Below are 12,455 nucleotides of genomic sequence, written 5' to 3' on the forward strand. Positions count from 1 at the left end.
ACCAAAGGGTCACCAGGTTGATTCCCAGTCAGGGCACATGCCTGGGTTGTGGGCCAGGTCCCCATTAGCGGGTGTGTGAGAGGCAACTACACATTGATGTTTCTCTCCCTCTCTTTCTTCCTCCCTTCCCATTTGCCTAAAAATAAATTTAAATCTTTTTTTAAAAAAAGAATAAAATGTGCATGACCATATTGACATTACATTTTTCAATAATTTTATGTGCCATTGTGGAATTCAGAAAAGTTTTAATGCTATAAATTCAGTATGGTCTAATACCCAATCCAAATTCTCTGTACCTGTTTATTTATTACTCTAATATTCTTTTTATCTGCAATATTTTTTACCCAATTAATGATTTGTATAGTAGCTGTATCCTTTGATAGCACAGATACTTAATACATTCTTTATTTAAAAGTATTATTAAATGAAATGCCCTTAGATAAATACTGTGAAATATATGGATATGATAACTCAGACCCCAGGGGAACTAAAAATTATCAACAAGTGCTGAATAGAAAATACCTATGTCCTTTTAATCTAAGAAGTGGTGGCTGATGAGGAGGTGAGTTCTAACTGCTATATGCATACAGTTCAGATAAACGGTGTACAGGTGTCGAACTTACGACAAACAGCTTCATCAGAAGCATCAAAACAGTCCATGACTCCATCGCATTTCAATTCATCAGGCACACAGTGTCCACTGTTACACTGAAAATAGTCGGGATGGCAGGTCCTCATCTCTGAAAAGAAAAGACTGTCATTCCCAGAATGCCTTGGAATTCTGAGACAGATATTAGCTCCAGGGGGTGTGGTAATTACTCAGTCATATTCCGATCCACATCCTGTCACTGGCTCATGGCAAACGCATAACTTATCATTAGAATAAATAATGAATAAACTCTCAAAACTCACACCTTCCCCCCAATCAAGGCAAGGAGATAAAAGTAGCTATCTCTCCTCTATTTCTTAAGCTTTTCCTCATAAATCTGAATTCCTCAACTTTTAATGTTGACTGATTTTCCACAGACCCAACCTTACTCAGTAAAGAACTATAAAAATTAATTGGGCTTTATGATTCCTTTTCTAATGCTCTGACTTCTACACCAGAGAGCTGCAGTAGTATAACCCATCTTTTAAGGCCACTTTGTGGGGAATAATAGGAAGACTGATGTTTTTATTTGTTTACAAGGCCAATGCAGATTAAATTCCACTCCTAGGCAATGTTTAAGTTAAAGTGAGATTTTTAATAAAATCTCTTGCTTTTTCCATCGTTATTGATCTGGGCTGCTATAAGTTAAAAATAAAGCATAGAAAATACAGAACAGAAGGTACTGTTTAATGCTAAGGTTTACATATTCATAAATTACACAAAAAATCATTTTATGCTAAAAACCTTACAAATGCTCATATGAAATCCCTACTTCTATCAAATATCCTGACTTTCGTATAAGACTCTATGGAAAACCTCTCAAAGAATTGTGACAGTTACCACAGTCCCGCTCATCGGAGTTGTCTCCACAGTCATTGTTAAAGTCACAGATCCATCGAGAGGGAATGCATCTCCGATCATCACACCGAAACTCACTCTCTGTGCACTCCCGAGGGGCTAGATAGGAAGAACCATGTGGCCATCAGTGGGTACCAGGAATCACACACAAGACAGGTTAGTGCTCGAAGCCCTCTGGGGTCCCAAAGCCACAGAGGTCTGCTTGGGCAGACCATCCATCCTCTAAAAATAGACCTTTTACTTCATTTTTAAATCTGTAAGGAGTGTTTTAATCTTAAGATAAATTTTGATTTCATGAAAGTCTAGGTAACCTCCTACAGGATTCAGTGTGAACTTTCTTATAAAAAATATGACAATTAGATTGCCTTTTTGTATAAGAAGATTTCAGCCAGTTGATATTTGCAGGTATAATCAGTAGACTGATTTTCTCCATTGCCTATGCCAAATAATGATCACTTCTTACTTCCAAAACATGACGAAAGTTAGAATGTATTTCATATCAGTCAATCTGAAATTGACATATATCATGAGTCAATGGACGTTCAGGAGAAGGTCCTCATTAAAATGGTCTTCAAAACACATATAATTATTCCATCTAGCTTGGTGTGATCAGATCTTTGCTTTCCTTTCCTTATCCTCTCTGTCCAATTTCTTATAGTCAACACCTTCCCTGGGAGAGAGGAACTAAAATTTGACCTATTATTTAACCATTTGACCTCCGAATATAGCAACTATTCCAGGTAAGATGACAAATCTAAAATACAAGTTCTCTTTCCTTTGCTATTAAGGCCATGTGGGGGGCAAGATCTTAAGAAGTAAGATCTTTAGATTAACATGTTTCCTTTTCGTATTTCTCTTCATCCTGATTTTTTATTTCTATTCTATTTATCATATTATATTTGTCCTTTATTATGTCACCTCAAGTTCTTTTTGGACTTGCTGGGTATAAAAATGCTGGGTGTAAATCAATTAAAGAAACAAAAGTTTTTTGCTTAGATAAACATCCTCATCCTGGAGTTTGCTTATGTCCTTAGTTACAGAAAAAGAAGAAATATACCCGTTAGCAGAAGGTAAGAGATTCAGATAGCTGTCATTGTACCTTTTAGGACGAATGGCATGGACAGTTGAATTATGGACAGAAAGCGAACATCCCAGCTCTGGTTGCACTTAAGGATGATAGAACCCTGAACTCACCACAGTTTTCCTCATCTGAGTGATCTCCACAGTCATTGTGCCCATCACATTTCCAGCGAAGAGGGATGCATCGGTGATTATTACAGCGGAAAACCCCCTCAGGTTTGCACGTCATCTCCTCTGCAAAGCAGTCATTGCAAAGACTTCAGAAGCCAATCGTCAAGAAATGCCAAAGTAGTGATGGCTTTCTTGTGAGAGTCTGAGAATTTGCTACCATATTCTCAAAGCTCCCACAGGGAGAAATGCCAGCAACACTCACTGTCAATAGTCCTCTTTGGCCAACCTGAACCTATCCTACTATTTAAAACTAGATCCATTCTCATTTACAGAAACTGTTCAGACAATGAACTGGCATCTGGTTTGTAATTTGCAACAAAGGCCTGGAAAGGAAGAATAAGTGATACCACCAGCAAATAGAACATTTCCATTACATTGTCTCTAATTCATTAGACTCAATTTTATTAAAATAACCCATTCTGTTCCTTATTGCTCTTCCAACTAATCCTAACACACACACTCACAATCATTTTGGTTTCAAGTTAGAGTGTATGCCTAATCTTGAGAAATTCCATTAATTCATTTGACCTTTTGTCCATAAGTTATTTCCATGTTGCCAGAGCGACTACAGCTGACCAACAGATGATATGGGAAGTCAGAGAGACATTCAGAATAAAAAAATCTCCAAATAAGTAAAACTGACTTTGAAATATACTTTTTTGTAGTAGATGCCAAATTCTTTTTCTAGCCTCCTCAATTTCAATAATCCTATAAGACTAGACAATTTAAACTTATCAAGTATAAACAAGGCTTCTGCACTTAGCAAAAGTTTTTCAGTTCATAATATCTTAACAATGTCTTCCCCAATTTCATTTAAGATGCTATAAAGTCAACTCCCCTAGTAACCCTGTAAAATACTACAAAAATGTAATGTGCTATTAGAAGACTCAATAGATGGTCTTTTTTCAGGGATAGACAAAGGAAAGATGACAAGGGAAATCCACCCTCATCTCCTAATAATAGCACTGGGCACCTAAATTTTCTTGTCCCTCCCGACTACCCTGCAGCCCTTCCTACCACAGCCTTGCTCATCGCTGTTGTCCCGGCAGTCATCGGCACCGTTGCACACCGCCCATTTTGGGACACAGCGGTAGTTTGTTTTACAGCTGAATTCCGTATGGTTGTCACAGCGATAGGCAGGGCCCACTGAAAAGAGAAAGTAACAAAGTCAGAACTGAAGTCTCAGTCTTGCCAGGACCTGGCACCAAAAGACACCTGCCATTGTCACATTTAGGACGTGCTACTGACAAGTAACAATTACCATGTCACCAACAAAATTGACTCTGGCAACATGCGTCTGTTTTAGGTGTGATGGGTTCACCAAGAACAGGAAAGGAAGCTTTCTCATTATCTTAGTACTAACTCATTTGAGTTGCAACATAACTTTGTGGGAAGAAAAAGGACTGGGTTTGAAATTTAAAAGCCACGGTTGACATATCAGCTCTGCCAACAAATGAAAAGATGACTGAATGTGAACCTCAGTTTCCTCATCTGTAAAATGGGAAGTGGAAATACCCTGCTTCCTGACCTCTTTTGTTTCTCTGAGACTCAAAGGAGAAAGTGCTACACATATAAAACGCTAAGTTCTCGTTACCACATTCTGGACAGGGAGACACTCAGTGAGTGTAACAAGAGGAGAAATCACCCACTTCAGAAGCAGGAGTCTGGCTCCCCCTGCAGCCATATGGCTGGCTATGCTTTGCCCTGCAGTGCCAGGGATGGCAGGCAGAGCCAAGACAGGTGTCCCACAGGGCTGAAGCAGGGAGCTCCACATCTTCTCTCGCTCCACACCGAGGTTCTTGCCCTGTGCTCCTGCTCAGGCCACGCCCCTCCCACAGGGACTTACTGCATTCCTGGATGGGCTCGTCGGAGTAGTCTCCACAGTCATTGTCCACGTCACACTTCCAGGACTGAGGGATGCAGTGGCCATTGGCACACTTAAAATAGCCGGGCCGGCAGGTCCTGCTGGCACAGTGGGAACTGTCTTCATCTGAGTTATCCCCACAGTCATCGACCAAGTCACACTGCCAGGCTTCTGGGATGCAACGTTTGTTAGCACACTGCCATTCATTCGACTCACATTGGTGGTGCTCTACAAGCCAAGGAATTTGGTTATCAGCTCGGAAGGCGCCAGGAAGAGAAGCTACTGATTTACACTGATTGCTCCTGGAGAACTCCAACTCTTGAGAAAAATTACTTCTCTTTAGAAAAATTATGTCTTAATGTACCTATTACCAATAAGTGCCACTATGGGCAGCATTTCTTTGACTATTACTGTCTCCTAAATTTTTAAATATCTTTTTTTTTTGGTACAGAATCAAAAAAGGATAGGGATTGAAACACCGATACCCTACTAACTTCAACTTCTCTGATCCCTGTTGACTTAATGGACAATGTTTTCTTAAACTTTGTGTATAAAAAAAAAAAATTTGTGTTTGTTGCTGTTGTTAATATGTTGTTTTTAGGGTGGAAGGTTTCTCGGGTTTTTTCTAGAATTTTTTTTTTTTTGCCTTTTTAAAAAATGGAAATAAACATTACAACTGAGAGTTCTTGATTAACATGAGGATGGGAAACCCTCATTTACCCTCAAATGTTAGCTCTCAAGGAGGATTCTATGCATAGTTCATGATAAAGAACCACCAATAGTCAACTTACTATCCATCTCAACCACTTGCCTAGCAGAGACCTTAGGAATTTTTAAAAACCCCATAAAAATAGACATAGGATAGTTTTCTCCTATGTCTTGGGACCAGCTTTTCATTTGTAACATTCAGAAAATCCCCACAGAATCATGATGGTACACAACCAACTATAGAAATTGGCAAAGAAGGCATAAAGCAATTTAACACACCACAAAGAATAAGGTCTTCATCGGACCCATCAGGGCAATCCTGGTGAGCGTCGCACAGGAAGTGTGGGCTGGTGCAGTTGCCATCCTTGCACTGGAACTGTCCTAGCCGGCAGTAGCGCTGCGGGCAAATGGGGGGCTCGTCGGAACCATCCAAGCAGTCCTTCTGCCCATCGCATTTCCACCAGATGGGAATACACCTGCACAGAGACAACGTGCCACTTCTCTTAGCAAAGCACTGGGGGGGGGGGGGGGGGCAGGGAGAATAAAGGAGTGGGCAATGGTTATCTAGAGAGAAGAAGGCAAAACTGAGTTCCAAGTGAGGACACACATGCGTTCTCTCAGGGCCTGAGAAGAGGGCAGTGAATCCTTGGTTACTGTAGGGTATTTTTAAAGAAAAATAACTAGCTGAGATAGAACAGATTTGTTAAGACTCACATACATGCTGAAAAAGTGCTTGGAGTAGATGACTACATTCTTGCCACAACAAACAGTAGTGTGTGTATTTATAGCTGTGGTTCTGGTAGCAGAGATTGTCTGGGATTGTCTGTCAAGAATGATATAAAAGACTTTTGGATATTGGTTGGAAAGCAAGAGGGCGCTCCCATTTGTTGAGAGCATATGTCATGAGAGGTGTATGGTAGGGTCTTTTTTTTTACAGTTTAATTTATTTATTGTTAGAGAGAGGGGAAGGGAGAGAGAAGAAGAGGGAGGGTAACATTGATGTGCAAGAGAAACATCAGTTGGTTGCCCCTCACACACCTCTTCCTGGGACCTGGCCCGCAACCCAGCCATGTGCCCTGACCAGGAATCGAACCAGTGACCTGTGGGTTTTCAGGACAATGCCCAACCCACTGAGTTACACCAGTCAGGGCTGTACGCTAGATTCTTAATCTAAGGTATCTTATTTAATCATCAAAATAGTCTGCCATTGAATCTTAGATGCTACGATTTGCATTTACACCTCTCTTGACCCCACTCTGACTCAGTCCCCCCAGTCACCAGTGGCCTGTTGCCAGTGTTAGGAAAATAATCCGTGGTCATGTTTCACAGCAAACACAAGTGAACAAAAAAATGGATTTGAATGTGTAACCCAGGATCCTCTGGCATAGTTAACTGAGAAGCTAGGTCAGTATACATGTAAAAAAGAGAAATTCTATCACCCTTGAAGACTATATTTCAGTGTATGCATATGAGGGGGGACTCAAAAATAACCCAAAATTTTATAAATTTTATAAATTTATAAAAAATTGTGTATTCTTAAATGTTTAAACTTCAGTCACCTTCAAAGTAATCTCCATTTGATGCAATATACCTATCAATACGTTTTTCCACCACTCAAAACATTTTTTGACCTCGTCAATTTTGATGTCTTTTAGTGATTCTGCCTTGTTTGTTTCACCTCTTCCACATATGCAAAATGATTCCCTTTAAGGACTTTTTTCATCCCAGGAAACAAAGAAGGGTTGCTAGGGATGAGATCAGGTGAATAGGGAGGGTAGGTTACCGGGAATCATGCTGTTTTCGGTCAAAAACTGCTGAACACTTAGCACAACATGGGCAGGTGCAATTATAAATCGCCCAACATGAAATGGACAAACACGTTGAAGGAGTCTTAAAAAAAAATTCACTGAAGCTGAACTCAGCCTCTCACAACAATGCCAGCTGGTGCACTGATATAGATGGATTCTTAGAACACTCACCTAGTGGGGAAACCTGTACTACGAGGGGCCTGCCCTCCAGAAGATAATTCCATTATTTTTGTGTCACCCCTTGTATGTACAGGGGTGTGAAAAGTAGGTTTACAGTTGTTTGTATGGAAAATTCAATAATTAGTAAATAAATAATAATACAAGAATAAAATTATCTGTGTATGCACAACTGTAAACCTACTTTTGCCAACCTCTATATAGAGTATATGGTCCTCACCCTTAGGACAATTTATTAGAAATAAAAAAATACATAGTTTGCTTCTTCTCTACAGATATACGAATTTGCATCCATAGGCACAACCATTTGGTTAATAAGTCCTTTTCTTACATGGAAGAAATTATCTGAAGTTGGAGACTACAAGTGTTGGTGCATCCAAAGGAATCACATTAATTAACCAAATCTTAATTCATTGGAAAACTCCTATCCCCTGGAGCCTTAGAGTTCGATGTGTTTCCAAGGGATGGATAGGCAGTGGGGAGAGCAGAAGAGAGAGCCTTACTTTTCATTGTTAGCACACAGGAACTGGGTGCTAGAGCACATGGGCAAGCAGTGGGTACTGTCAACCAGCTGGATGGTTTTGAAGTCATCTGGACACTCGCAAGTGAATCCTTTTCCTCCTGCTGCGATGAGGCAGAGATGAGAACAGCCACCATTGTTGGTACCACAGGGATTACTCACTAGTGAAAGAAAGAAAACACATGTTCATTCACTTCAAGGGAATGCCAAGCACAAATGAGCTGATTTCCCACCTCATCAAATTCATCATCTCTTAGTAAGAAAAATTATTAGCCTACCTTCGCGCTTTTTCCAGAAGTTCATAAATAGGACAGATGAGAGAGCTGTATAAGCCACCATGTGCTTTGATAAACTGATTTTTGTGCTATTGGAAGTGAGACATATACACTGGTATTTTGGGCTAGAAAAGATGTGTTTCTCAAAGTCCTAGGAGAGTAGGTGGGAAACTTGGCTAACATCCGTGTGTCTAGAATCTAAGTTAAAGGTGTAATTTCCAGCAGATGCTATCTACTCTCATTCTAAGGATGTAAGTAACAGAAGTATGGCCAAGGACAAGGTGGATGCATAACTAGAGCAGCACTTTCACTAATTTTCTGGGCTGCCACTTGGAAATAAAGACTAATTTGAACTTCTGCTAAAATAATATGCAGAATATTAACTTCCAAAAAAAAATTCAGTGTCTTTATTTTGCCAATTCTCATTTTTCTTATTTCCAATTTTATCATATGTTTTAGCAAGACACCACAACAAAGCAGGCCCATAATATCCATTGTACCCTCCAAAGTATACTCCAGACATTTGCTAGACTATCTCTAAATTATGAAATGCTTTAATTGCATGAAGGGGAATATAAATTCACAAACAAATAAAAATTCCTAAGTTATGATACACTGAAATGTGTTACTCAACATTTTTACCTTCTAGAAGACAACAAAATTATATTTAGTACACAATACAATGTCATATGCAAATAGACACTTAATAAATGATGTTTTATAATTATAATTTTCTTCTAAACATTTTAGATCAATCATTTTAATATATTGATCTTAATATTAAGGAGTAATTGTTAAAAGTACATCTAATATAATTATAATATCACTCGTAGGTATTAGGATTTATAGTGGTTATATAGGTAATGTCCTAATTGTTCAAAACTGTTTTCTTAAGTATGTAAGGCTGAAATGTCATGATATTTTTAATTCATTTTAAAATACTTCAGTACTCCAACAAAAATAGATAAAGTAAATATGGCAACATAAAAACCATTCATTCTTACTAAAAACAAAAATCCAGATTAATTTTTAAGATTAGAGTCAGCGTTAAAACAAAGTTATAAGCAGTCTTTCCAGGAGGGAAATAAATTCTGCAGGTATTTCCATACTCTCAGCTTTTAGCATATGTTTTGTAGAAAACATTGACAAGTAATATCATTCCCTTTATAAATCATGTCATTTATGATGAAAGAAACAAGAATGTCATGCATAGGAACCTAAAGCAACTTGTCAAACTTCTGGGTCATCTGCTCACCAATTGGCTGCCTGTATGGGTGATACACGTGGATGTCATACGGTTTATGTGTCGTGTTCACCAGCATCATCCTGTTTGATCCATCATATTTGTTTCCTTTTTCAACTGTCCTTGTATTCCAATCTGTCCAATAAATAGTGTCTTCAAAAATGGTAATAGCAAAAGGGTGAGACAGTATCCCGTCATACACTGTGTGTCGATGGCGGCCTTCCAAGTCAGAGTACCTGGGGTAGGAAAAAGAGTCACTCAGTGAAGATAATTGCTCTCCTTTACTGCTTTTCAGAATAGATGAACTGACAAATTAATTATCAAAATTCTGTCTTCTAGAAATAACTGAAGTTCTAATTGCCCCTAAAACTCCTCATCTTTAATTAAAACAAAAAATAAAATTACAGGATATTTTGACTGAGCAAAAGATGTAAAAGTTGAAAAGGTGATGCCTTAAAAATAGGAATAGCCAGAGGAGTTTAAATAGCCACATTCCTAACCACAGATGCCTTCCTGCAGATTCAGCCGGTTCCGCTGTTGTAGATTTATCACCTCTTACACTGATGTTCTCCAGTAAGCATCCTTTGATATCCTGGGATAAACACCATTCTTATGTCCTAAGTCATCAGAAGAAATCAAAGGATAGCAACACAAAGCTGGAATTCTGCCTTCTCATGAACATTTCAGGGGAGAGGTTGTTCTAGGAGATAGCTGGATTCTCAGTATCACCTGAGTGGTATATACTAGCTGAATTAAATTATACACCAGCAGGGTTGACTTTGCATATACCAGCAGCTCATTTATTATTAATCATGCACTGGGCACTATTAATAAATTCTATTCCAGATGATTAAACTTCCAGAGGAGGTTCCCTGATTTCAAGATGTCATGGAGCATCCATAGCCAAATATGTAAGTCCTCTAATTTTGTCTCATTCATTTATATGAGTCTGTCAGAATATTGATATTTTAAGTATTTTTAAATTTTGGAACAGACCTTAAAACTCAAACAGAAGACTAAATGAGCTATCAACTAAGAAACTTGATAATATCAGCCATGTGATGTTAGAAATATTTTCCAAAACATAATAATTGATTATAACTTGTAAAAAACTTGAAGGTCTTCTTGGCCTCTGTTGATAAGACTGCAGATAAGTGCCCAGAACTTAGTCACTATCTGTTTCTTTTTTTAAAAAAATCATTGACCAGAAACTAGTCTCTAGGCCTTCCTTTTCAGTTCTTACATGACCCCTGTCTGAAGATCTCAGACTTCTTTATGAGTATTTTTTGTCACATGTACAACCACAAGCACAGCTAGAAGAACGTGATGGCACATCCCAACATATACAAGAAATGTACATATTCTATAAAAATGTATTTACTTACATAGTCTATGAAATGTACTTCTAGACACAGTCATTGCTACCCCTCCAAGAGCTGATTAAGTTAGCATGGCTACATGAATATTAAAGGTTCATTCATTCCCAGCTCACAGTGCCTGATATTATGATTTGACTTTTAGACAGTAACCTATTGCCTGAATTTTAGAATCCAGCTACACAAATTTTATCAAAAAGCCAACGGAATATTAAGTAGCTGGAAAATTCCTTTTTGCTTCTAATGCTCCTTAAAATACTATCTATATACGGAGATACACTGTTAATTTCAGTTAATCCTACAAAGCTTTCAAGACCAAGAATAATCTACAAGTCCTAAAGGACAACACAAATGCAACAAGAAAGTTGCTGAAGCTTCTTTCAACACCTTGATGCTTCTACTAATCCAAAATTAGATTTTATGAAAAGCTAAACTCTGTGATGTTTCTTCAGAAAGAGAATACACCCATCGTGGGAAGAGTCAAGGATGTCACCATCTGCATATCACATTGAAATGGTATAAATAAATATAAATAAACTAGAATTAATATTCTACTTATTATGACCAAAGTTGATTCTACTTAACAGTGAGTTAGTAACTGCTATGGTAAATTCTGCAAGGAGAATGCTAAAGATTGCCTTAGTATAAAGACAAGGAAGTATCCCCAAAACATCATGTGTCAAAACTCTTTATAACTTTCAATTTTCCAAGTCTCCTTTCCTTACTGACCCTGAACATATTTTAAAACTAAGATTATTAACGTAATTTCAAGAGACTGAGATCAAAACAAGCATTAGGGAGTAGCAGAGGGTAGTGGCATACACTGTCTAAACAATCCAGCGTCCTTTGCTTTCTAAGACAGGGGTGGCAAAGAGTCTTCATCACATGTGTCAACTGGGGAAAACTGTAGGGAAACGTGCCAGGTCAACAAAAGAGAGTCCTGGGATTGATTAACTTTGTCTGCCATGGACACTGGAGAAGAGCACTGGAATGTGTGCCAGGTACTCCTTCCTTCTCAGTGGCATATTCCTAACAGAACATGGAATTAGAGAACTTTAAAAATGTCCACACTGATTTTGGCAGCAAAATAAATTTAACAGGGTGACAAAATTTTAAAAGGCCTTTAAAATAACCCTACTGAGTTAATGACAATTCCATGCTTTTGAATGTAATAGGCTGTGTATCTGGGTACCTGTTCATAAATGCTTACCCAGAAGACATCACTATAATCCAATCAAAACATAATTAACAATGCCCCAAATATACATGCTCTGGTTGATTAAGAAAGTGGATAATCTTTCTTAAAATGAGAATTTTTCACTGAACAGGATAATATTTAACATACTTTTAAAAAATTATCCTTTTACTAGAATGATTTGAATGCATTATCATATTGAGTAAATACTAACAGTCTATACCACTACATAAAACATATTGTACTTATCAATAAATGCATCAAAGTATTTTAGGAATAATCTTTTCAACACTCTTGTTCTTTTCCTTTCTTCACATACTAAAATTTATTACTCATGTATTTGGGAGGGAAAAGCAAAATAAAGGGGTAAAAAATTAAGATAGGTTAAGCACTAAGCTGACTACCATAGGAGAGAGATTACTAGCTCCATTTTTTTTAGATGAAAAAGAAAAACACACAATAAGAAATGAAAGCACTAGGGCAAAAACCTGATCTGTATGATTTCATGGTTCACTCTCTTTCTATTGGATC

The 12,455-nt window shown here is 37.9% G+C and overlaps 1 protein-coding gene across 1 annotated transcript in view; it reads right to left on the minus strand.

Moving 5' to 3' along the window:
- The window catches only part of LRP2 (LDL receptor related protein 2), a 195,359-nt gene that overhangs the window by 36,646 nt on the left and 146,258 nt on the right, over nucleotides 1-12,455 (minus strand). Inside the window, exons 53-60 of the mRNA XM_054562744.1 lie at nucleotides 9,366-9,589; nucleotides 7,819-7,996; nucleotides 5,610-5,806; nucleotides 4,605-4,850; nucleotides 3,776-3,904; nucleotides 2,702-2,821; nucleotides 1,490-1,606; nucleotides 624-740 (exon numbers count right to left, since the gene is read on the minus strand). Coding sequence (XP_054418719.1) covers nucleotides 624-740; nucleotides 1,490-1,606; nucleotides 2,702-2,821; nucleotides 3,776-3,904; nucleotides 4,605-4,850; nucleotides 5,610-5,806; nucleotides 7,819-7,996; nucleotides 9,366-9,589 — 1,328 coding nt within the window. The remainder of the gene's footprint in view (nucleotides 1-623; nucleotides 741-1,489; nucleotides 1,607-2,701; nucleotides 2,822-3,775; nucleotides 3,905-4,604; nucleotides 4,851-5,609; nucleotides 5,807-7,818; nucleotides 7,997-9,365; nucleotides 9,590-12,455) is intronic.

Source organism: Pteronotus mesoamericanus, unplaced genomic scaffold (genome assembly GCF_021234165.1).
Source record: "Pteronotus mesoamericanus isolate MK-2021 breed Mesoamerican mustached bat unplaced genomic scaffold, CSHL_Meso_final scaffold_651, whole genome shotgun sequence".
Taxonomy (NCBI): domain Eukaryota; kingdom Metazoa; phylum Chordata; class Mammalia; order Chiroptera; family Mormoopidae; genus Pteronotus; species Pteronotus mesoamericanus.